Source organism: Mizuhopecten yessoensis, unplaced genomic scaffold, assembly GCF_002113885.1.
Source record: "Mizuhopecten yessoensis strain PY_sf001 unplaced genomic scaffold, ASM211388v2 scaffold8037, whole genome shotgun sequence".
Classification (NCBI taxonomy): Eukaryota; Metazoa; Mollusca; class Bivalvia; order Pectinida; family Pectinidae; genus Mizuhopecten; species Mizuhopecten yessoensis.
Genome location: NW_018407347.1, coordinates 99,538 through 127,072, shown reverse-complemented (window position 1 = coordinate 127,072; position 27,535 = coordinate 99,538). Strand labels below are relative to the sequence as shown.

Below are 27,535 nucleotides of genomic sequence, written 5' to 3'. Positions count from 1 at the left end.
ACCAACTTGAAGTAGGTATGATGGAACGTATTATCTGTCCAATACACCAACAACCAAAACTGTCAACTAAGAAAAATGAAGTTGTTGTCTGTAAAATGGGATTACCCACTGAAATAGATGTGGACCAGAATCTAGTTTTGCAAATTAAAAGCTGACAGAAATAATATGTTCAGATAACATTTATCTGACAGAATTTTCAGAACACATGACATATATATATAGAAACGCATGAACGCTGACCTTCTTGAGTATGCCGGTGAGCCTCTCTCTGGTTTTGTAGAACTCGGAGTTGACCCAGATCATCCTGATGGTGCCAAGAATCTTGGGTAACATAGCAGGAATGTCTTTGGGTTTGGATTCTGACAACTCGAAACACGGATCCTTAAGCACCATCAGGAACTTGAGGTTGCTCTCCGCCTGTCGTGACCCCTCCTGTGTACAAAGAATAGTTACATATTAGAATGACCTGTACACATTACATAAATATATATATATAGAAAAGTCCCAAAACCAGACCATAATACCATTACAGTGATCAATCTGCAATAAGTTTGTATGGGTCTTTTTCCACCGTATTGTTAAAATATATGGGTCCAACCATGTTAAATTTCAGTATTTTCAGAATTTCTATCGGTTTAAATTGAATTTCTATGGGTACAGACTAGGTAGGACCCAGGACTTGCATGTGGATTTATCAATCAATCAATCTAACCCCCAAAACTTTAAAACGTATACTTCATTTACCAACTTAATTATCTTCACACATCTAAGTATATCAATACATGTACAAACATTAAAGAATTTTAATTAACAAGAAACATTATTAATTTGTATTAACTAATGATCCTGAAAAAGCACACACCATCTACACTATAAGGACTATAAACATAACCTCCTTTTCAAATAAAAGTTGAGAGTAAGCACATAAACAAGCTAGGTAAAATGTAGCCTCGACTTCCAAAGTTGAACTTGAAACACAAGTTCAAAACAGGTAAGACTGATGCAATATACATATATATGACAGGTCAAAAGATTTATGTTCAGAAATACTTCGGACAAAATGTAGAATGAGCTTTAAGTTAACCCGTTTTCAACTAGTAAATAATCATTTTACCCACCTTGATTTCTGACGACAGTTTGAGGAACGGTGCAACGTAGGAGGACTTGGCCATCTGAAGAATCTCCGTTATCTTCTTCACTCCTTGTTTGTCCAGCTGGGTACTGATGCCTGTCAGATCTGTACATCTGTTCTTCCAGAACTCAATCTCGTCCAGGGGGCCTGAGTTCTCGGCCATCTCAAAGGCGTCCTGGTTGTTGAGTACCTCCTTAATCTGTCTAGCCCAGTGTATCATGGCCGCTGCACAAGAAACAATCATCACAGGGTTGTTGATTCATCCTAACTTAAATATTTAAAAATCATAAAATATTGATTTAAGCTAAAATATATATTTTGCTGAACAGAGGTGGTTTTCTTGTGAATCTAGAAATGATTGCACACGTTTCATATATTTATTCATTGAAACTGCAATTTATTGATTACTAGAAAACTTGTTCTTAAAATGTTATTTTTCCCTCTTTTGTTCGAAAAAACAACAAAATATCAAATCTCTATCCAACTACCAGCATTTAAAATTTTGGCCCATAAGATCTCAAAGCAAAAACTTGAGGAGGCAAAAATAATAGGTAACAAGAATGGTGAACATGAAAAAAGATGTTGAAGACTCACTCTCCAGCCTCTGGACCAATTCCTTGTTTTTGGCAGCATCCTCGGAGGCAAGTCTGAGACCCTCTGTAGGGATGTACAGAACCGTCTTCCCTTCAAGCTTCCACCGGGTGTCTGTCAGGTTGGCCAGAAATTTGTGTAATTGTGCTGAGAAATCATTCTTTATACCTGACACACAGTTAAGGAGCATGATTCATTCACTGAAAGATTCATACTTTCATTCATTCAAAGTCATAAAGGCTTAAACCATATTTTTATCAATTACCATTTGAAAAGTGCTCTATGTAATTCATGCATAAATAAATTACTCTAAAGCATCTAACAGCCAAGGTATGTCATATGTGAGCAGTTCTATAAACCCTTCACCCCTGAAGACACATTTGAACTCTTCCAATTCAAAGGTTGGAATAGTTCATTATGAAATTTCAAGGAAGAATGAGTTAAAGCATGTTGTACAGTGTTATCCCCTTGAACCCTTTAACACCTCCATAATACAGGGGAAGGTGTGCATGTGTGTGTGGCTGTGTGTGTGTGATTGTGTGTGTGTGGCTGTGTGTGTGTGGCTGTGTGTGTGTGGTTGTGTGTGTGTGGCTGTGTGTGTGTGGCTGTGTGTGTGTTCTAAGAGTTGTATTGGTGTACTGCTTACAACAAAAGTAAAGTGTCTTGCTCAAGGACACAAGCATTCCATGCTGTCTCAGGATCACAGACCTTGCGGTCAATATTCAACATCTATTTCTCCCTGACCAACTTCTACTTCAGTTAAAGGATACTGTCGGGCCATGTTGTGTTCTCAAAAAAGATGGGGGCATAGATTCCCATCATCATCCTCAGCAAACTTTCAATGTGCATGCCCTTCACTGTGCCATACTGTACAACGGTCAAGAAATTGTCTGTGGTCAGTTCCTTGACCTTGCCAGACTTGATGAGGTAGGTGAGCTGATCCACCACGAATGTAGGAATGGCTGGTTCAATGGTGAAGCCTTTGAAGGGGTCAATGTAGGCCACCATAAGTTTGACCGCGGGATCATCAATGAAGGCGTGTACAGCTTCCTCGTGCTGCTCCTTCCACATATCCTCCTTTAAGTTCTGTACCGTGACTCTCTCCTTTATCAGAGAGTACTGATGGAGAAACAAAAATCATGAAATTAGTATTTAGTTATGACATCATAATTTGCTTAACCCTTTCAACACTGTAGACCATAATGGACTCGTCCAGATCAATGCATGGTAGAGTCTACTAAAGTTACATAGGGGTGAAAGGGTTAACAAGTAAAATTGAAGTGAACAAAACTGAACTGAGCAGACTGCCATTAAATATCATTAGTTACACTATTTAGTCTCATAGTTATCTTGTTAGAGTGAGGTATGTATGTTTGCCTCTTGACCCCAACTGACTATTGCGATCCTCCAAATGGCCATTTCAACTCTACTGACCACTGTCTTCTTCAGATTCTAGCCCCTAGCTTCTGACCATTGTACCTCTCTGATCCCTTATTAACATTTCAGTTCTTCTGGCCACTGTCCTCCTCAGATTCCAGCCCTTATTGACCCTTGGACCCTCTAATCCCTTATCGACATATTGCAGATCTGCTGACCACTGTCATACTCTGATCTTAAGCCCACTATTGTGAGCAACTCAGTTGACCACTGTCTTCCTTAGACCCCAACTCCAATTAAGTTTCCCTCTGTTTCCTTATGGACATTCTAAATCTACAGACCATTGTCTTGTCCTGAGCCAAGCCCCAATTTCTATTGAGAATCTTTTGATCGCTAACGACCACTCTACTTGACCATTTTGTCCCTCTCTGACCACTATCACACAATCCTCTGTTCCAGCCCCATTTGACCACTGTGACCCTATTGACCACTGTTATGCATACTGACCACTGTAATTTGATCAACAGCAGCCTCTTCTGCTTCCACTTCACTGTCTCCTACATCAGCAACAACACCAGTTACCTCCCCTTCACCCTGCTGTCCTTCTCCGGGTGGTAATGTACCCTCAGCTGTTGGTTGATAAACAATATGTTTCAAAAGCACAACAACTACAATCAGCGTCCAGGCTATAAATAGTTCAATGTTAACAACACAAAACAATAAATTTTCATTAATGTCATATTTGAATACATTTTATATGCTAAAATTCTAAAACTTTGTTAAGATATTTCAAATTTATTTACTATAGGCTTGGATAGTTACATATCATATAGTTTTTATAGTTAGTTTGAGATCTATCAGCATCTTTTTAAATCATTTTCATTAACACTTTAACTCATTCACCCCTGAAAACACATTTGAACTTGTCAATTTCAAAGGTTGGAATAGTTCATCATGAAATTTCAGGGGTGAATGAGTTAAACATTATGAAAATATTTCAACTATAACATGAAGATTTGTTTTTATTTTAATTAATTTTAAAAACTTTTCATATGATGCAACCAATTATATTCATTAAAAAATCACATACTGTAGTAAACAATAATTAACATAATCCTACTTCAGCTTTTTCACATTTTAATATTGGGTTAAATAATAATTGTATTAATTGAAGGTTCTGACTTAATATTTTAATTATGGTCTTTTACAAATATAATAGTGTGATGCCCCAGCCAGCTTATTTTTCAAAATGCTAATTAGGTAAAATTCAATAATGTGCTAAAATTTGAATGTGCTGATTAACAAGAATGTTCACAGAAGAAACTGATTAAGCAGCTAGTGACGATGTACGAAGTTAACATTGACTCACAAGTTCCTGCAGCATTTTCATCTTCAGCTTGGACTAGCGCTATTTCGGTAGGTAGGGGAGTGTTGCTCTTGGATCCCTTGGGGGTCCCAGATTTAGGAGTATTCACTTTGGACCCTCTCTTGGATCCGGGTTTGTTAGGGGTCCCCGTTCGTGATCCCTTTTCTGACATGTTTGATTCTTTATCAGTTCATCAGAATAAGCAATGTTGGGGATCCTCTTTTAATAATTGACTCCTGAAAATGAAGCAGAGGAGAAAAACATGACAAAAGTGTTGGCATGATTGGCTCACCAGTTTTAGCAGAAATTGCTAAATACACAGATTAGAGAAAAATGAAAAATAAATGTGCTTCATGCTGTTTACCAACAATGCTAAAAACTTTACTTTTACCTGGATGGTCAGTTTGTAATTGATTTAATCCTCTACTCTACAACACATTGTCATCATTAAATGGTCATTACATGCCAAGTCTCGATGACCGTCTTTTTAGCACACAAATCTGTTATACTGCTTTGGTCCATAATGATGGTGAAATATTGGGATAAAATGTTTACAAAATTATTCTAATTTTTGTGTTTGTTTTATAAGGATAATGATTTGTAAATTTCCAAATGACAATATTTTTTCTGCAAAGGATACTTACATAAAGTACGAAGCAACTTTGCAGAAAATCATATACAATTATTATACTTAGAAAAGTCTCCAAAACGTACATTTGCCATAATATTTTTTTGTTTCATGCCATTATTAAAACAAGGTAACTAGTTAAATACACCATTTTGTGTTCTTATCCACTGTAATAATACGTATAGCCTGTTGGCAGAGTGGATACAGTACCCACTGTTCAGCAAGATGGGCGGGATTTGACTCTCTTACCAGATATAAATATTTGATTATCATGAGATGATAAAACTTATTTGATAATTGTTATAATTTTTCTGACTTTTTTGGACGATACGTAACGTTACAGCAGTCTTCTTGTTATAAAAATCTCTTTTAGTTCAATGATGGAAATGTAAGAGATTATTTTCAATACAGTATCCATGTGCCTGTGCTTAAATGATAGGAGCCTTAGCATACTGTTGTCTTTTTGTTTAATGGACTTCGTTTGGTTAAAAAAAGGTAACTATAAAATACCTCTGTGTTGCTACCAAAAGTTGCACGGTCATTTTAGAGTCGGTGCTCGATACAAACATTATTGATATAATAACAATTTAAATGTCGATTAGGAAAAGCTGAATGATATCAAAGTGATAGAATACTATATAAAAATCAAATCCTAATGTCAATATGCATCGTAAATAACAATTTTTGGTAGAAAAAGATCTTCAGTTTACCTTGACGACGCGACCTTCTCCTGTTGAACTAACTTCTCGTAAAATCTCGGTCCATTCGTTCGTTTGGTATTTTTTCATCATTGCTGAAGATACACTAGAGAAGTTCCGAATATATCAAATCACGTGACATTGCAGTGTTCAAAATGGCTGACGCCGATGTTGATGTGGTGGTGATAGGGGCAGGGCTGAGTGGTTTGTCATTTACTTAATAATTTCTCTCATTATTCCATGTTAAGGTTGTAGCTGATATATGTAGTACACACTTAGATTTATATAAAAGAAAGCACACCATATGACCAGAATGATATATTGTTTTCGATCCAACACGTGCTTTTACTGTGGCCTAATTTGTATATTTCTACTTTCACTTTTGAAGAATAAGTAATTCTATAACTGATAAGTGCATTCCTGACGATATCTTTGTTAATTACGCTTTTTCAACTATTAGAATTGATTGTAGGTCTTGGAACAGGAAGTGAAGCCTGAAGGGCAAATCTATTTTCATCCGTAAAACAGGTGCACAAGTCCATTCCGTTTCATTTTTTTATTGCGAATAGGCATACCACTCTGTTTGACAAAAAAAATGATTTTACAAAAGTTACAAATCATCTAATTTGTGATTTATAGGTAACTGAAATGTGTCCATAACATCTTGGATCCATTTCCTCAGGGCCACATGTCAGTGTATTGAAAATATGGTGTTGGATCATGATTTTCCCCTTTAATGAAAGGAGTGTGTTCACAGTTTGGTAATCAATTAAGAATCGAGACTCTAGAGTTTGGAGGGTCCTGGGTTCGAATGCCAGTCTGGTCGTGCATTAAATATCCTTCTATTACAAAATTGCAAAATGTTTGAGCTTGCCCTTGTTTTAAGCGCAGGGTGAATGCTTAGCAAGGGAATACTCTAACATGGGTTGTAGATAGACGTGTCTTCGGGCTCAAAGACTTATAAAAGGGGGGGGGGGGGGAGTGTAATGGAACTGGACTGGGTCAATAGTCATCGACCAGGTAGCTCAATTGGTTGACCGTCCGTCTAGAGTTTAGAGGGTCCCGGGTTCAAATCCTGGTCTTGCCATTGCATTTTTCTTTCTCCTGTTACATGATCTTAAGTCAGTCCAGCTGAACAACAGAGCTTATCATTCAAAAAGAAGTACAGTTTAACCCAAATTAGTTTTATGTGTATATAACACCAACTCACTTTTAAAATGGAATACCTTGTAAATTTATGAAACTGTTATTCTTGTGACTGTTAGGGATCAAATATTCCTTATGAGAAATGTAACCATAGATATGCTACTTTTATGTGAGGTCTACTACACTTTATTATCAAAGCTATCATCTTGTGTTTATATTAAAAATTGTAGTTTATAAAAACTGTTAAAATGTAAGATGATACTGTGTTTCCACAAAACAATCCTAAATTAATTTGCTGAGAAATATTTTTTTAATCATACAATAATAGTTAAATCATGATTCATATAGAGAATATATATTCCATTTAACATCTTTCCTATTTATGAAAACTTTTAAATTGTTAAACTGATTTCATCTTCCAAATTTAAAAATGCACATATAGTGCCCTCTATTGCATAAGGAAATACATGTGTACTGTTCAACATGAGTCAGTTTGAAAAAATGACTGCAACAAGACAATTTAAGTAAGACATATTTGCATAATACTGTATAGGACATTTAACATTATAGCAAGCAGCATGTGACTTTATTTTTTTAAATGCAGTAAATTCTGTTGACATTTATTCTGGAATCCTTGGAAATGAGCAATAAAATGATACATGAACCCTTTGTTAATCAGTCTTTGGTACAATTAGATCAACCAATTATATACAGTCATCATATTTAGAGATTTTGAAAACTCAACCATTAAATTTCACAGTAAATAGGTAATAGCATTTTCACTAGTCTTGACATGAAAATTACTACATGTAGTCTTGAGCGTCAGACTAGTGGAATTGGAACACAAGATTTATCCTAAAACTAGCCAATTTTCATCCTGAAAATCTCTGAGCTTGTGATATTAAATCCTAATTGTAGTATTAATAGGATGAATAAATAAATACAAACTTTGTTTAAACCAGGACTTTATGCTGCCAAGATTCTTGAAGAAAATGGACTGACAGTGAGTGTGGTTGAGGCGAGAGAACGAGTCGGAGGACGGACATGTACGGTCAGGGTAAGTCAGTTATTGTGTAATATTGTCAGAGCATGTTCTGCAGTTAAAGATCTATTTCATATAGAAAAAAATGTGACCTGGTCATTTTTTGAGAAAGAGACTTGACATAAGTTTCCCCAGGTCACTTTATAGCTAGCCTTTTTGGTGAAAAAAGGCTGATATATATAGTCACCAATGTTGGTGTTACCAGGAAAAAGTTTTGGTGCAAGTATTAAAACTCATTAATATGATCTGAAGTATTTGATCTAAGTATTTGATCTAGGATGCTGATATTTAGCATTGATGCAGTCACACAGAAAAAAATCAAGTTATTGACTTTCAAGATAAAACATTTTTGATGGTAAATGTTGAACTTTACTATTTTCTCAAATATTTTTCATATATTATTCATATAGTCAAGATATGCTGTTTTTCAACAGCTCTTGTAGTCAAGGTAGTTTCTTGAAAGTGGACATCACTTGATGATTTATAGTAAAGGAAGGTTGACACAGTATTGTCTAATAATGGGTCAATTTCTACAACATTTGGTAATCTTTTATTGCCTTTTTTCTGAAATAAATAGAAGAATCATATATGTATCATCCAAATTATATAATATGTGAATAATCCAAAATAATGCATTTTCTGAGTTAACCTGTTTAGATTGTGTTTTTATCCTGAGGACATGGTTGATTACAGGGAAGCAGCAACGGTTATACAGACGTGGGTGCTGGCTACATCGGCCCGACACAAGACATCGTCAAAAACCTTGCTACGGAGCTAGGACTGGAGCTCTGTGACGTGTACAATGAGGGAAACGTAGTCATGAATTATAAGGTATCAACGTCTATAAGGCCACTTTACAGCTTTTGTGTGGTTGCTTCTAACTCTATTTTAGGGTTGGTATGATACTTTCTAGGAGTATTGTACAAAATAAACCCATTTTTACTGTAGTTCAAGACTTATCTGAATAAATTTGTTATTTGAACACAAAGCAGACACTTTGATACTTATTCCATAAGTTACTTAAGGACAGACATTTTGCTCTCAAGTGCAAATCTTTTGCAACTAAACATGAAAAATGCAATATTTAATGCAAGGTGGAAAAAACGCTATAAGTGCTAAGGATTGACATGAAGGGAAAAACATAATTGTTTCACACAGTCACCAATAATTATCTTACTATAATAATTTAACCTTTTTTTAAAACTTGCAATATTCGAGTGTTTGTCCATTTTCATTGAGACTGAAAGTTGAGTCTCTGTGTCTAGTTCCCAGAAAGTTACATAAATATTTTATACAATGAAGCAATTATCCTTGTGTGAGCTATCCCTAACTGGAGTGAGTGCAATAGCAGATTAGTTAAATAACCTACTAGCTGACTGAACCATGCAAACCCCTCAAACAGCAGTAACTATTTCCCTTGATGTGCATTGGTTGAACTATTGGCTTAACTGCCAGTTCGGAAAATAATTTATTTGCTGTTGTCAATTTTTGCACATTTTTTATGGTTGTATTTATTAAACTGAAATACAATTTTCTGTTTGTTACTTAGGTCTTGTAGAAACAGTTAGACCACTAAATATTCTGTAAAACTACGATAGGTGTGTATATTAAAGGACTTCACAGCATCAGATTCAGGAGAAAATGTATATTGAAATTCCTTGAAATATATATATTTTTAGAGTATTTGGGCAACTTTTCATGGAATTATCCCCCCATACTGGAATCCATTCAAGTTACTGGATCTGAACAACATTATACGGACAGTAGATGCCATGGCTAAACAGGTAAGAATAATTTATTTATTTACTGCATATTATATATGAAGCGTCCTTTCAATGACATTGGCGGAATAGCCCTATTTAAATAAAATTGGCGCCAATAATTAACCGTAGTCATTTGAGCGTTTGACGCATTCTCTGTGTTATCCGAAGCATAGCGACAAGACTCATTGAACAAGGTCAGTCTATGACGTCATAAGTAAACTACATGTTGCTTTTATACTTAAATGAAATGCATTTCTGCTGGTAATACATAATGTATTCATATTGCGGGTTGCAGTGCAAATGTAAATATAGGTAAAAAATTGGAGGTAAATACTGCCTGATAGAACAGGTGTAAATTAATATTATATGCTACTTAAGATTGTACATGTATATGTGATTTTGTGTAAGAGTTATCTTTAGTTTAAATTCTTTTAATCAGCATTAAGAATATTCTCAGTTTATCAAACATTTTTCTGACAGTATCTTTGGAATGTGTCATCATCAGTTTTGGTGTACCTTTCAAATGCATCATCAGTTTTGGTGTACCTTTCAAATGCATCATCAGTTTTGGTGTACCTTTCAAATTCATCATCAGTTTTGGTGTACCCTTCAAATGTGCCATCAGTGAATTAACCACAGTTATTTTTTTTACGGAAATTTTTACGGATTTTTTTTACGGAAACTCAGCTGTTACAGTGAAAAATTATCATTCCACGAAAATTAATTAACTTAAACTATACTAGTCCATAAATTATAGTTCTGTATACACATGTAATACATTTCACTTAATACAGTAATCTTTGAAAAAGGAGTATATTTTAACAGAAATTAAATGAATTGTGTTTATTTGATAAACAATTAAACAATATATGCTTTGAGTAGCAATATTGAACATTTTGCACTGGTCTGCTGTCAGGCTAGACACAAATTTCACTAGACAGACTCTGGGATTTTTCTTGTCCTGTATCTTATTATGCAGGCATTTTGTCTCACCTGCATGAGAAGAACTAATTGAGAAAACTACAGGTATTCCACGTTTGATTATGTATGACACCAGCCTCATAATTCTATCTTGTAGGTGCCGCGGAACGCCCCGTGGATGGCACAAAAGGCTGCTGAATGGGACAGAATGACGGTGAAGGAGTTCATTGACAGGACTTGCTGGACGAAGTAAATATTGAATTAATACTGCACTACAGCTAGCAGTTAACTACCACAGAGCTGTTCCCCTCGTGATACGTTAACTTTTGGTTTACGACTACATTTACACGATTTTAGTGCTTTGTAATTAACATTCTGAACGTTATCGATATTGTGATTGCAGTTATACAATATATAAATACAGTATGTATATTGGTCATTATGGGTTTTCTCTAAAATTACTACAGATGATATCTCAACCTGATAGTATACTTAAGATAGTGGAGATATTGACATTTACTATGTACTATGTACATGTCCTATAAAATCCTGAATACCTGCTTTATACCTGAGTAATGCTTTGATTAAAAAGTAAGTGATTTGCATGGAAGGGTAAAAGGAAAATTGACTTGTTTTAAGAGTTGTATATTGGTAATTTTAGAAGTACAGATACAACTGTCCATCAGCTTTCTGATTGGTCAGGTTTTGATGTCTGGAACCAATCAAATAGCTTCCATATAACAAGAGTGTTGATTTTGAAGATTGGTTTATCTGGACAGAAGTTTTCCAGTGTACAGTGGAGTATTGATACATCACTAACAAGTGAACTGATTTTCAGTGCTGCCAGAGACATACTGGTGTTTGTTCGGTCCGTGCTGACGTCCGAACCTCACGAGGTCTCTTTCCTCTTCTTCCTCTGGTTCATTCATTCTGGAGGAGGATTGATGCGACTAGCATCGGTCAAAGACGGAGCACAGGTAATTATCGAACCTTACCCAGTATAAAACAGTGTAGATCAACAAATAAAATTAAAGAATATCTTTATATGGTTTGGGGCTGCATATGAAAGAACAAGAAACTAAGCATTTTGTCTTCAAAATCAATAGAAATTATTCTATAAAATTATATGAATTCAACATAGGTTTTAACATTGAGAGACAGTAACACTCCTGTATACAGTATGTATAACCCTATATAAAGAATACCTGTGTAGGGTAAGATGTATAACCCTATATAAAGTATACCTGTGTAGGGTAAGATGTATAACCCTATATACATATAACCCTGTATACAATGTATTGATATTACCCTGTATACAGTATACACCATATACATATAACCAACCCTGTATACACTATATACATATAACCCTGTATACACTATATACATATATCCCTGTATATAGTGTAAACAGGGTTATATGTATATAGTGTAAACAGGGGTATATGGATATAGTGTATACAGGGTTATATATATATAGTGTATACAGGGTTATATGTAGATAGTGTATACATGATTATATGTATATAGTGTATACAGGGTTATATGTATATAGTGTATACACTATATACATATAACCCTGTATACACTATATACACATAACCCTGTATACACTATATACACATAACCCTGTATACACTATTTACACATAACCCTGTATGCACTATATACACATAACCCTGTATACACTATATCCACATAACCCTGTATACACTATTTACACATAACCCTGTATGCACTATATACACATAACCCCGTATACACTATATACATATAACCCCGTATACACTATATATATATAACCCTGTATGCACTATATACACATAACCCTCTATACACTATATACATATAACCCTGTATACACTATATTTATATAACCCTGTATACATTATATACATATAACCCCGTACACACTATATACATATAACCCTGTATACATTATATACATATAACCCCGTATACACTTTATACATATAATCCTGTATATACTTTATACATATAACCCTGTATATACTTTATACATATAATCTTGTATACACTATATACATATAACCCTGTATACACTATATTTATATAACCCTGTATACATTATATACATATAACCCCGTACACACTATATACATATAACCCTGTATACATTATATACATATAACCCTGTATACACTATATATATATAAACCTGTATACACTATATACATATAATCTGTATACACTATATACATATAATCCTGTATACACTATATACATATAATCCTGTATACACTATATACATATAATCCTGTATACACTATATACATATAATCCTGTATACACTATATACATATAACCCTGTATACACTATATTTATATAACCCTGTATACATTATATACATATAACCCCTTATACACTTTATACATATAATCCTGTATATACTTTATACATATAACCCTGTATATACTTTATACATATAATCTTGTATACACTATATACATCTAACCCTGTATACACTATATATATATAACCCTGTATACACTATATACATATAACCCTGTATACATTATATACATATAACCCCGTATACACTTTATACATATAATCCTGTATATACTTTATACATATAACCCTGTATATACTTTATACATATAATCTTGTATACACTATATACATATAACCCTGTATACACTATATACATGTAACCCTGTATACACTATATACATATAAGCCTGTATACACTATATACATATAACACTGTATACACTATATACATATAATCATGTATACACTATATCCATATAACCCTGTATACACTATATTTATATAAGCCTGTATACACTATATACATATAACACTGTATACACTATATACATATAATCCGGTATACACTATATACATATAACACTGTATACACTATATACATATAATCCGGTATACACTATATACATATAATCCTGTATACACTATTTACATATAACCCTGTATACACTATATACAGATAACTCTGTATACACGATATACATATAACCCTGTATACACTGTATATATATAACACTGTATATACTATATTCATATAACCAACCCTGTATACACTATTTACATATAACCCTGTATACACTATATCCATATAATCCGGTATACACTATATACATATAATCCTGTATACAATATATACATATAATCCTGTATACACTATAAACATATAACCCTGTATACACTATATCCATATAATCCGGTATACACTATATACATATAACCCTTTATACACTATATACATATAATCTTGTATACACTATATACATCTAACCCTGTATACACTATATATATATAACCCTGTATACACTATATTCATATAACCAACCCTGTATACACTATATACATATAACCCTGTATAGCTTATATACATATAACCCTGTATACTCTGCACCTAACCATGTACAATTATTTATGCACTTTATATAACCATATAAACCTGTTACAGTATATATAACCATATATACAGTGTATATAAACATGTATACAGTATGGTTTCTGTATTTCAGGAGCAAAAAGTTGTTGGTGGGACACAACAGCTGTCTGAGGGTATGGTTAAAAACCTAAAAGGCACTGTCCATCTGTCCAGTCCAGTGGTCAGTGTGGACCAAACCAGGGACAAAGTACTGGTCAAGGATTCCAATGGACACCAATACCAGGTAAAAAAATCAAAGACATTAGTTTGAATTCAGCCGAGTTTTTGTAAATTTTCTATTTTCTAGTGATACATGTGCACAGAAAATTTCTTTAACAGAAAATTATTGAATTAAATAAAACTTACTTTAAAACAATGGTAAAACAAGTTTTAATTTTATTAGTTCACCTGGTTCAAAAGACAACTTGTGAGCGCCTGCCGTCCGCTTACTTGCCAATATTTTGAAATTTTCATGGGGGAGATTCTGCATGCTCAAAATTAAAAGCATAAATAAAACGTGTATATATACCCCCTAGAGACAAAATAGTCGTTTAAAATGAGATATTTTAAGTTGTTTTTTCGGATGAAATCTTCATATCTTTAATTATAGGAGCAGTTAAGCAAATTCACTGGTTGGTGAATGCTAAATGTAAGGGCCCAAAATCGGGAGTCTCCCTCTCCCTCTATCCATCAGCAATGTCTTCAAACAACTTCTTTATAAGCACTGATTAGAATTTATACAACCACATAGGAAATAGGAAGCATTCCTAAGTGGTGTGGATTCAATTGTGTACAAATGGAGGGGCTAACCCCACCTGGTGACTGTCTGAGGGCGGGGCTAAAAAGGGCAATTAGGTCCTATTGCAATAAGTGTTGTCTTCTCTGGAACTAAGAGATGGTTATCGATCATGTTTGGTTGGAAGTGTTATCATTTGGTGGGGCTTCAACTTTTAACAGTTGAAGGGCTGACCCCAGGGCTGACCCCAGGGCTGACCCCAGGGCTGAGGGTTGGGGTCAAAAAGTTTTTAGCTTGGAAATTATGAAGATCCTCAGCTTGTAACCATGAATACACATATTCTACCAGAATGGCCTTGGGGTCTGCCCTAACCCATGGAGACCAAGTCGCTGGGTCATAGCTTTTAAATGGTCAAGATCCCCATCCCATAACCATTTATGTAATTGCTGAGTATAAAGAGACAAGCATAAATGATATTAGAATTGACTCTTGGGTCTGGTCACGCCCCCAGGGACTTAGTTCCTGGGTCTTAACTTTGAAATCGTTGAGATACAATTGCTTGGCATAAAGAGATGAATACAGACATGGTATTAGAATTGACCCTGGGGTCTGGCCACATCCTTAGGTGGTGAGCGTTAAGATTTGGATACACATATGCTGCCAGGATTGGCCTATCCATAGGATATTATTTGCCATACTACTTTTATTGAGAATCTTCTGCCATGATAGCTTAACTCATTCACCCCTGGATTTTTATAATGAACAGGTCCAACCTTCGACTTGGAAGAGTTCAAATGTATCTTCAGGAGTAAATGAGTTAAATATCCCGGTGAGAGTTACAGGCCCTCTGTAAGACCTCAGGTGGAGGACAATTCCTATAGAAGTTACATTGTGTTGTAAGTCTGACATGATAGTTTTCTTGTTTTTGTTGTAGGGGAAATATGTGGTGAGCACGGTTCCTCAAGCGTTACTGAATAGAATCAGTTTCTGCCCATCTCTTCCTGATCTCAAGTTACAACTTATACAGAGGATGCCCATGGGCTCCATCATCAAGACATTCATGTTCTACGACACACCGTTCTGGCGGGAAAAAAGTAGGTCACTCATGTCACCTGTTAGCTATAACCACTTAAATCACTTATATTTTTGTCTATTAACAATGTTATAACATAGTAATTGCTTTGTCAGTGTGCGTTTGTGTGTGCGTCAGTGTGCGTTTGTTTGTGCGTCAGTGTGCGTTTGTGTGGGGGTCAGTGTGCGTTTGTGTGGGCGTCAGTGTGCGTTTGTGTGGGCGCCAGTGTGCGTTTGTGTGTGCATCACTATGCGTTTGTGTGTGTGTTTGTGTGTGCGTCAGTGTGCGTTTGTGTGTGCATCACTGTGCGTTTGTGTGGGCGTCAGTGTGCGTTTGTGTGGGCGTCAGTGTGCGAGTCCATTTGTGCACCTGTCTGTCCATAGTGAAAGCTTGTGTACAAGATCTCAATAACTCCTGAACACATATAGTTCATATTTAAACTATAGTATTGTAATATCAAGTTCTACACTCAGTTAGTCTTTTCAAGGTTAAAGGGTCAAAGGAAGTAAAAATGATTGTGTACAAAATATCTCAAGAATCCCTCGACAAATTAAGTTCACGTTAACACCATAGTATGGTAACATTCAGTTCTACAACTAATTAGATTTTGGTGGTCATTGGTCCAGGCTAAAGGGTCAAAGGTCATATATTCATGTTTTTATTTACTTTAAGTTGGCTATAATAATGTTACATTCTGTCTTCCCAGAGTTTAGCGGAAGCATTACCTCAGATTTCGGCCCTGTGACGTATTGTCTCGATGACACCAAACCTGACGGATCCCACCCTTGCATTATGGGATTTGTGCTGGCAGACCAAGCTCGTAACCTCGTAGAAATGTCAGTGACGGAAAGGTAATGATTCTAGAGTCATCTGGTTCAATGGTAGGGCACTTGATCAGACATGTTTTGGCCCATATTCTTGAAAAAATTCTTGTGTCTAATTGTTAATTCTGTATTCAGCTTTCATGTAACTTGTATGACAAAAAGTTAAGTCTAGACATGGAAAATGCCATACAGCTTCAGAAGGCTTTAAATGAAATTACTCATTTATAAAATAATGATAGAGATATTGTTTAGAAAATGCTATTAATTCAGAATAAATGCCTTTACTTTTATTTCAAAGAAGGTAGGTGAATAAAGCGTGAGATTACCTTCCCTTCTCGGCTAGTAAGACATATTTGTTTATAAAATAAAACACGTTTGCACATGGTAAGTAGTTCGAAGTTCATCGACAGCTGCCACTGAAATGTATAATTGTTCAGTTAAGTATTTCTTCAGTGTTGATTAACTAATTCACCCCTGAAATTTCACAATGAACTATTCCAACCTTTGAATTGGATGAGTTCAAATGCGTCTTCAGGGGTGAATGAGTTAGATTGCCAAGAAACATTGTCTCTTGTCAATTTCTCGGTATGAATCGTTCGTAAAGGAGTATCAAACTATATTATATCATAATAAAGAATTTTGTGACAAAACTTTCTTCACTTAATTGTCTCTTCTAAAGAGACCTACCAGAAGCAGTATGCCTAAAACAGTATTTCATTGTAAGTCCAAAAGGGGGGGAAAAAAGATGTGAAAAATGCTACGAATTTAATAGATGTTTTTGTGCTTGTATTACAGAAAAACTACTTTATGTCAGTATTACGCAAAAGCATTCAAAATGGACAGGTTCATGCAGGTAATTATCATCAGCTTATTCCTTTACTTTGATTGTTTATGCATTCATGTGCATTAAGCTTCTTTGGCAAGAAAAGGACAAATAAGCACGGGAATTCAAGCGTAAATAAAAGAAACATTTTTCTTGGAAACCTCTTCAGATTTAAGTGAAAATGTCCATATTAACAGTATGCACATGAATACATGTAAAATCAGATTTGGAATTGAATGAATAATTCATAGTATTCACATTAGGAATAGGTCAACAATCTTTTGTGATCCCTGATCTCTCACTTATTGTTGTCGCTGAATTTGAATGTATTGCCTCATACTTTTAAACAAATATCTCATATTGATAGCAGCATAAACAAAAAAAGGCATTCATATGAACAAGTGCTTATTTATTCAAATTCAGTAACCATATTCAATAGAATCTGTTTTTCCACAAGGAAATTAGTCCTGCATCCAAACATTTGAACAGTTAGGTTTCCTATTAAAAAACAACAACATTTTCTTTCTCTACATACAGCCCACAGATTACATTGAGAAGAACTGGATGGAGGATGAGTTCTCTGGGGGCTGTTATTTAGGAGTGATGCCCCCGGGAGTACTTACTAAATATGGAAGGTAAGATGTGTCAGGGTCTCCGAGGGGGAACTTACCTAATATCGAAGGTGGTCTTTGTCAGTCCCTTTGAGAGCTTAACAAGTACGGAAGGTAGATGATGATGTCCCTGGGGGGAGGTATATTTGATTTCATGTTCTTTGGGGGGTGGGGGGGGGGGGGGTTTNGGGGGGGGGGGGGATTATGTCGGTGCCATGGGATAAATGATGTGGTGTACTTGGGGTTAAATGATGTGGTGTACCTGGGGGTAACTCCAACACACAGACAGGCATACACACATAGGGAGATATTAGCCAGGTGGCATAGGACTAGTAGTTAGCACCTGATAAGGCAGCTCCTGGGAATTCCTCAATATTGTATTGATTAATGTGTATGCTAATTGTATTGATTGTATAAAATTGTATATCTATGTACTGTAAAGCGCTTTAGAGTGGCTTATGTTAGCTAGATAGGGCGCTATATCAAATCTTGTATATTTATTTATTGATTTATTATGTCATGTTCCTGGGGATAAATGATGTCGTGTTCCTGGGGGTAAATGATGGTGTGTCCCTGGGGGTAAATGATGTTGTGTCCCTGGGGGTAGATGATGTCGTGTTCCTGGGGGTAAATGATGTCGTGTCCCTGGGGGTAAATGATGTCGTGTCCCCGGGGGTAAATGATGTCGTGTCCCTGGGGGTAAATGATGTCGAGTCATTCGGGTTACTCATCTAATATGGCAGGTTTGTTATGTCACACCAAAGTATTAAACAAGTACAGGGCTGCTTCCACTTATGGCGATCCAAATGGTTCACAGAGTTGTTCGTTTATGCAATAAGGTCGGACCTAGTAATCTGATGATGTTTACAGTCAAGCCTTGACATAGCCTTGCAAGGCCTGCTTAAACATTTGTAGGTCCGTAAGGATTTATACTCAAAACCAAAACCGGTGACCGCATAAAGAAACAGGTCCCGTCGTATCACGTCAAACATCAGACACTGAAACTAATTTCACATGGTGACAGGGGTGTTCATGTTTTACAGACATTTTCTAGTCATCAAAGAAATCAGTAATATGTGTTTTTTATGTATTTTGTACCAGTGTGTGTGTATTGTATTTCATGGTATTTAATATTAATGTATTGTATTTCCTGGTATTTAATATTACTGTATTGTATTTCATGGTATTTTAGATTACCATATTGTATTTCATGGTATTTCAGAATACTGTATTTATTTCATAGTATTTAAGATTACTGTATTATATATCATGGTATTTCAGAATACTGTATTGTTTATCATGGTATTTCAGATTACTGTATTGTAATTCATGGTATTTCAGATTACTGTATTGTAATTCATGGTATTTCAGAATGCTGAGGAAACCAATAGGTCGTGTCCATTTTGCTGGGACAGAAACAGCTACCGAATGGATTGGATACATGGATGGAGCTCTCCAATCAGGAGACCGGGCAGCACACGAGGTAGGTCAAAGTTCAGTAGGGGTTAAAAGTAGTAGATATATATATTGGTTTTCTTTATCCATCAGGGTTTATTGTAGAAACATTTAGCATACCAAGATACTCGATTCATCCTTTTAGTAAAAATATTGTGATATATGTTTGAATTCCAAATCCACTCCCCCACAACTTGATGTAAATATATATATTATTGTCTTTAAGAAACAGCTACTTACATAGGTTCAAGCTTATTTCAAAACTGTTCTTCATTGTTTTGACTTTTATCTTTTGAATTTGGATTTCATTAATGGTATTTTTGGAAAGTGCAGAATCTCTTGGATACTGAGAAAATAACCATTATGCTTTATAACTTTCAAATAGTGAAATTATGCTAAAAATCTGTGGTAACCCACCCACTCACAAAATAATCATTCAAAACATACAATATATTTTACTCAACTTTGACCATCGGATGTAAAACCAGAACAGGGTATGCAGTGTTTTATGTAAAATTTCTTTCCAAAAATACCAGAATTTTTCTTTTAAAGAAATGTGAAGTATTACCACAACTTGTTGGTGCTAATTGATTTAATTCGTAACTTTGTGTCTTTGCTCCAGATTTTTAACCTTTGTGACTCTAATACTTAGTATGTATAGCTTTGGATCACCACGCTGCTATAACGCTTTTACAGTATTTGTCTTAGTAAGCACCCAGATCCTGATAAGTACCCCAGTTTATGGCTCTGTTTTGGATTTTGGAAAGTTCTGCCAGCAGTCTGAATTTAATTCAAATTGCTGTATCCTGGGTGCTTATTAAATCAGATGTGGAATGTTTTCTCCGTGTTCTTAATTAGTTTATAACCCAAATATAATAACATTGAAGTTCTTTTTATTATTTCTTGTGTTGTACTCAAAGTGCTTAGAATAGGGAACTTGTTTTGTGCTGTACTGATAGGGCTTAGAAAAGGGAGCTTGTTGTATGCTGTACTGATAGGGCTAAGAAAGGGGAGCTTGTTGTGTGCTGTACTGAAAGGGCTTAAAAAAGGGAACTTGTTTTGTGTTGTACTGATAGTGCTTAGAAAAGGGAACTTGGTTTGTGCTGTACTGATAGGGCTTAGAAATGGGAACTTGTTTTGTGCTGTACTGATAATGCTTAGAAAAGGGAACTTGTTTTGTGCTGTACTGATAGTGCTTAGACAAGGGACCTTGTTTTGTTCTGTACTGATAGTGCTTAAAAAAGGGAACTTGTTTTGTGCTGTACTTATAGGGCTTAGAAAGGGGAGCTTGTTGTATGCTGTACTGATAGGGCTAAGAAAGGGGCGCTTGTTGTGTGCTGTACTGATAGGGCTTAGAAAAGGGAACTTGCTTTGTGCTGTACTGATAGGGCTTAGAATAGGGAACTTGTTGTGTGCTGTACTGATAGGGCTTAGAAAAGGGAACTTGTTTTGTGCTGTACTGGTAGTGCTTAGAAAAGGGAACTTGTTTTTTGCTGTACTGATAGGGCTTAGAAAAGGAAACTTGTTTTGTGCTGTACTGATAGGGCTTAGAAAGGGGAGCTTGTTGTGTGCTGTACTGATAGGGCTTAGAAAGGGGAGCTTGTTGTATGCTGTACTGATAGGGCTAAGAAAGGGGAGCTTGTTGTGTGCTGTACTGATAGGGCTTAAAAAAGGGAACTTTTTTTGTGCTGTACTGATAATGCTTAGAAAAGGGAACTTGTTTTGTGCTGTACTGATAGTGCTTAGACAAGGGAACTTGTTTTGTTCTGTACTGATAGTGCTTAAAAAAGGGAACTTGTTTTGTGCTGTACTGATAATGCTTAGAAAAGGGAACTTGTTTTGTGCTGTACTGATAGTGCTTAGAAAAGGGACTTGTTTTGGGTAATTGACATAGATGGGCAACCTTTTTTGGAAAAGATCTTTTTTTCTTGTGTAAATCGTAAATTTTATTCATTCTCTCGGTACATTTAACACATCCAAATATTTCTTTTCACGTAACACAGTTCACGTGAAATTGTGTGGTATTTTTTCATTGTGTCACCGTGGTTCGCAAACACAACAGTGTCAATTTCAGTTCTTTTGAATATTTATCTCAGGATAAAAGAAACCTAAACAGACAAGCCACACATCCTTACTACAACATACTTTTCTTAAACAGACATTACTCTTGCAGTCGATCACGCGAAAGATACACACGGCCTTGCTCAAACCATTGTTAACTTACCAGGCTTCTGTGGCGAACATCTACAGTAGACCTTTGCAGGTTCTGCTTAATCATATCTATTAACCGCTCGCGCGCTCATCTAACGATAGAGTGAGCAAGAAGTAGATAGTGGAAGAGCAAATAAAGAGAAAGCCTGAAGGAAGTGACGTAGATAGGTATGATAAGAATTCAGGCATACAAAGCAGGTGTTATGTGCTCAGGTGTGCTCATATCAAAGTCACGTCCGACTAGTTTCGTCAAATTCCACAGAACATGTGTACATTTACACTAGACAGAGTTACGTATACAACAGGTCACACAGGTACATGTACAACAGGTCACACAGGTACATGTACAACAGGTCACACAGGTACATGTACAACAGGTCACACAGGTACATGTACAACAGGTCACACAGGTACATGTACAACAGGTCACACAGGTACATGTACAACAGGTCACACAGGTACATGTACAACAGGTCACACAGGTACATGTACAACAGGTCACACAGGTACATGTACAACAGGTCACACAGGTACATGTACAACAGGTCACACAGGTACATGTACAACAGGTCACACAGGTACATGTACAACAGGTCACACAGGTACATGTACAACAGGTCACACAGGTACATGTACAACAGGTCACACAGGTACATGTACAACAGGTCACACAGGTACATGTACAACAGGTCACACAGGTACATGTACAACAGGTCACACAGGTACATGTACAACAGGTCACACAGGTACATGTACAACAGGTCACACAGGTACATGTACAACAGGTCACACAGGTACATGTACAACAGGTCACACAGGTACATGTACAACAGGTCACACAGGTACATGTACAACAGGTCACACAGGTACATGTACAACAGGTCACACAGGTACATGTACAACAGGTCACACAGGTACATGTACAACAGGTCACACAGGTACATGTACAACAGGTCACACAGGTACATGTACAACAGGTCACACAGGTACATGTACAACAGGTCACACAGGTACATGTACAACAGGTCATATAGGTACATGTACAACAGAACAAACCCAAGTACTAAAATATATAACATAGGTTACAATTGTTTTGTCATCAATTTCATCATTGTCTTCAACAGTGTTTAGTATATGTTATTGGTGGTTACAAAAACCTCACACACGAATTAATGGCACATCTCTCACAGTACCGCTATATGCATCTGCCAACAACAGAAATTTGTTTTTGAAATTTTGTTTATTTTTGTCAAAAAGACATTTATGGTTATTAACTTATTAATTAAACTTAACCTGAGATGAACTAACATTTCGTAAACAAGATTTTTATTGGCCTTTATAGTTAATGTTGATTTTTGAAGAAATAAGTACATGTAGTAGCACCCTTTAAATGGTCAGATGTCCTAAATCACCAAATATGGTATTATGTTGAATTCTCTAAGACCTGTTGTAATCAGTTTACCTTACATTTGTTGTGTTATTTTGCATGTTTGTTTTATTGTTTCAAAACTCACTTTGTAGTTTAAAATAATTGAAATGTCTTCATTTCCTTGACTATAAATTGTTTTTTAACCCAAGCATGAAACGTTGTTATCCTCTTTAGCTTGTTTTTATCGTCAGAAAACAGGTAGTCAGCCATGAATCAATCTAGGCTAAATTCTTTACCATTTAACCCTTTCACCCCTATGTAACTTTAGTAGACTCTACCATGCATTAATATGGATGAGTCCATTATGGTCTACAGTGGTGAAAGGGTTAAGGGTAAATTTTTCCTGGAGAAAAAAGAAAAAAAAATATATAATTTCCCAAATCAATGATTCTGAACTTTTTTCCTCTTGTTCATGAGAATGATCAAACTCCAAACCATTATAACATGTTTTAGACAAAATAACTAAACGTTTAAAAGACTCCATACATATAGCATCATTTAACTTCATGTGGTGAAGATTCTATTTAAGAGTATGCAAATTCTCTCTAAATCACAAAAAGTAATAATACCTCGATTTCCTCAGATATATTGGTGCACTAATTTATAACCATGGAAGTATTTTGTGTACAGTGTGCTTTGTTTCAGCAAGCGCATTACATTTACCATGCCCCCTTTTCCTGTCCGTAAAGGGGAGATAATTAGTTTGTTTCACTGGAATTTTTCTTTGTTTTTCTTTTTTCTGTCTTTTTTAATAAGTTTAAAGCTTAACATATAAGATGTCTGTATTGTCAAGTTTATATCACACAAATAAAGCTTTATTCTAGCACCATGCTTTTTTACAAGTAATTTTGAGGGTTGGGTGCTTAAATTAACCATCGCAGTGGCACTACATGGTCCTACCAGAATTCAAATGGCATTCATATCAGCTATGAATGTCATGGTTCACATGTTGATGTGCAAGGTTGTAATCAAAATACCAACTGGAATTTTACAAATTCAACATGAAATTTAGCTTTCATTCAATATTGATCGTGATTAACAATGTAAATCAGTCCCAGCCAGCATCTTCAACAGTGTGTCCTTACAGAGTGGGCCCAGGGGCCGAGGTAGAAAACGTGTGTCCGTACAGAGTGGGCCCAGGGGCCGCGGTAGCAACCGTGTGTCCGTACAGAGTGGGCCCAGGGGCCGAGGCAGAAAATGTGTGTCCGTACAGAGTGGGCCCAGGGGCCGCGGTAGCAACCGTGTGTCCGTACAGAGTGGGCCCAGGGGCCGAGGGAGAAAATGTGTGTCCGTACAGAGGGGGCCCAGGGGCCGAGGTAGAAAATGTGTGTCCGTACAGAGTGGGCCCAAGGGCCGAGGTAGAAAATGTGTGTCCGTACAGAGGGGGCCCAGGGGCCGAGGTAGAAAATGTGTGTCCGTACAGAGTGGGTCCAGGGGCCGAGGTAGAAAATGTGTGTCCGTACAGAGGGGGCCCAGGGGCCGAGGTAGAAAATGTGTGTCCGTACAGAGTGGGTCCAGGGGCCGAGGTAGAAAATGTGTGTCCGTACAGAGGGGGCCCAGGGGCCGAGGTAGAAAATGTGTGTCCGTACAGAGGGGGCCCAGGGGCCGAGGTAGAAAATGTGTGTCCGTACAGAGTGGGTCCAGGGGCCGAGGTAGAAAATGTGTGTCCGTACAGAGTGGGCCCAGGGGCCGAGGTATAAAACGTGTGTCCGTACAGAGTGGGCCCAGGGGCCGCGGTAGCAACCGTGTGTCCGTACAGAGTGGGCCCAGGGGCCGAGGTAGCAAACGTGTGTCCGTACAGAGTGGGCCCAGGGGCCGCGGTAGCAACCGTGTGTCCGTACAGAGTGGGCCCAGGGGCCGAGGTATAAAACGTGTGTCCGTACAGAGTGGGCCCAGGGGCCGAGGCAGAAAATGTGTGTCCGTACAGAGTGGGCCCAGGGGCCGAGGGAGAAAATGTGTGTCCGTACAGAGGGGGCCCAGGGGCCGAGGTAGAAAATGTGTGTCCGTACAGAGTGGGCCCAGGGGCCGAGGTAGAAAATGTGTATCGAAAGAACATCTGACCATGACATCAGTGACTTACCATCAACTCTTGCCTTCATTTAACTATGAGAACTTTCAATTTATGCTCAGTGATTGTTTTGAAGTAAATTATATTTGGAAAGGAATGATAGGAAACAAAATGAAATAAAGTTCAATTCTTTGTTGAATCACACGAATCCAGTTTTGAATATTGAAAATGATATTAGCAAGCCTGCGGAATTGGATATCTCCATGTCTATTCAGGTGCTATGCTGCGTCACATATGTAATGTGAATTGCTGAGCGCTTATCACGCACATTTAATCCAAAGTTTGTGAAAGATACTGATATCATCATAGTAACACTGTAAAAATAGGCACATTTTACAATCCATTCTTCATATCTTTCCCCCCTTCCTTTTTAGGTCAAATAATGTGACCTGGTAGGTATATCTATTCTGTAAAGAAGAAAACTAGAATTGTGTTTTTATACACTTCCATTTACAAGATTGGAACACCACATATCTAAACTTTCAATTACCGTATTAAAACCATTTTATCATATACCCCGTAATTTATATTTTCCAGAAAAAAAACTCAAAGTTTGTTATAGAAACTATGCATGATAAACATATCCATGTAATCTAAGCTAACAATTTCTAAGTGATATTTTTACCCGTTTACCAATTTACTATATCAAACAAATATCATACAAATCGTTCAATGCTAAAACAAATACAGACAATACTTACTGGAGGCAATACTTTTGTAAACAAATCATAGCACATCGATATATCTATATATATTAGCTTCATAAGGTCCTACAAGGAGTGGATAATGAAACGAGAAGTGTTTCAAGTCTGAACAGTGAATTTTATCTTACCCTATATACTATCTGATGATTGAAGATCCGGGCTTTTTTTTTTTTTAACTCATCCTTAAAAAACACCCATGATGAAAACAAAAAAACTTGAAATTTAATCACCATAAAAAATTGTAACACGAGGGATTTCTTTGGAAAATGGTTTACTGCAAAATAAAACTATAAAATATAGATTTGAAGTGAAAGTTAAAAGTCAAGTCAGATTAAAACTTGATATAAAATCATAGCAGTTGAGTAATAATTACATATCTGTTATTTTCAGATCTTGGACAAACTTGCGATCCAGTGGTTAGAATCGGGTAGAGGCAGCTCGGCGATAATCATCCCGTCCCCGTCGCTGTCCGAGATGATCCTGCCGTCGGTGAACGCCATCTTGTACGCGTCTACTGGTGCAGCCGTCAGTTATCTGGCTTATCTCATCTACCCATACTTCTTTGGGTGGCGCTGGAAAGTCACCTCTTACATGTTTGACAGGATGTTTAAGAATTAATCAACATATGTACATGTGTTATGGTGGAACATATAATGAGGGTGAGAAAATGTTGGGGAAATGATCAGTGAAGGCCACTTGCGTTGATAATTTTCCAACTTTTTTGAATGCCAAGTTATTTTTTCCACCATAATATACAAACAGATATTGATTATATGTATTCTACCAGGAAAACTGTGATGAAAGTTTTTGCTTGTCTGCCAAAGTGTCTATACGCCTGTAATGAACAAGGTGACCTGGATAATCTTATCATTAGGCTGTGCAAACCTTTTTCACGTGATGCCTATGTGTTAATTCCTCAACAAACTGCATTTTCTTTTGATAATTTCTGACCATGTGAACAGTTGTCTTATTTTGTCTGTTTAAAATGGATATATTTAAGAAGGATTTTTCTTTTTCAGTCACCATTTGGTTGACAAACAAACAAAACAGATTTCATGCTTTATACCAGATGTTTATTTCAATCAAAACCACTAATCTATCAACATTGCTACGGTAATCAGCACATGAAATCAAAATTTGACACATTGAAAAGATTTTTTTTTAAGTCACCTTCACAGTAAGTTTGAGGGAATCTTCAAAAACCTAAAAATGAAATGTGTGTATCCTCATCGACAAAGGAAATTAGTCCCATAGATCCCTTGTTTACATTAGTGGGGGAGGTTTTTGGAGGTGCATGGTCTGTGAGAAAAACAATACATGCAAGCACATGGTCTGGCTATCGTTATAGTACTGGACAGTGTAGATAACAGCACTTCCTACTACAACACCAGATTGTCTTGACACCTAGACAAAAACTTATGCTCTCAGGACACTAATCCAAATAGTGTTAACCCAGACATTTTACTTGGAAACACAAAAAGTCCCGAATATCCAGACTGGAAAAGCTCCCTAGTAA

General features: G+C 36.4%; 2 protein-coding genes across 6 annotated transcripts in view; one reads left to right on the top strand and one right to left on the bottom strand.

The window, feature by feature from the left end:
• LOC110454724 (dynein heavy chain 2, axonemal-like) overlaps window positions 1–5,853 on the bottom strand; it is a 99,115-nt gene extending 93,262 nt beyond the window's left edge. For all 5 annotated transcript variants that reach the window (XM_021504396.1, XM_021504395.1, XM_021504397.1 and 2 more), the window contains exons 1-7: window positions 5,805–5,853; window positions 4,470–4,702; window positions 3,608–3,729; window positions 2,494–2,842; window positions 1,727–1,891; window positions 1,119–1,357; window positions 241–432 (exon numbers count right to left, since the gene is read on the bottom strand). In XM_021504396.1, coding sequence (XP_021360071.1) covers window positions 241–432; window positions 1,119–1,357; window positions 1,727–1,891; window positions 2,494–2,842; window positions 3,608–3,729; window positions 4,470–4,638 — 1,236 coding nt within the window. In that variant the 5' untranslated portion in view covers window positions 4,639–4,702; window positions 5,805–5,853. The remainder of the gene's footprint in view (window positions 1–240; window positions 433–1,118; window positions 1,358–1,726; window positions 1,892–2,493; window positions 2,843–3,607; window positions 3,730–4,469; window positions 4,703–5,804) is intronic.
• A 73-nt stretch (window positions 5,854–5,926) lies between these two features.
• On the top strand, window positions 5,927–27,171 carry LOC110454725 (amine oxidase [flavin-containing] A-like). Its single transcript, XM_021504400.1, has 13 exons — window positions 5,927–5,996; window positions 7,901–7,995; window positions 8,674–8,811; window positions 9,660–9,764; window positions 10,822–10,913; window positions 11,503–11,641; window positions 14,181–14,330; window positions 15,757–15,916; window positions 16,601–16,745; window positions 17,514–17,571; window positions 18,079–18,176; window positions 19,524–19,635; window positions 26,410–27,171. The coding sequence occupies exons 1-13, from the start codon at window positions 5,948–5,950 to the stop codon at window positions 26,635–26,637; spliced, it is 1,569 nt and encodes a 522-aa protein (XP_021360075.1). The 5' UTR covers window positions 5,927–5,947; the 3' UTR covers window positions 26,638–27,171.
• Window positions 27,172–27,535: the final 364 nt, after the last annotated feature.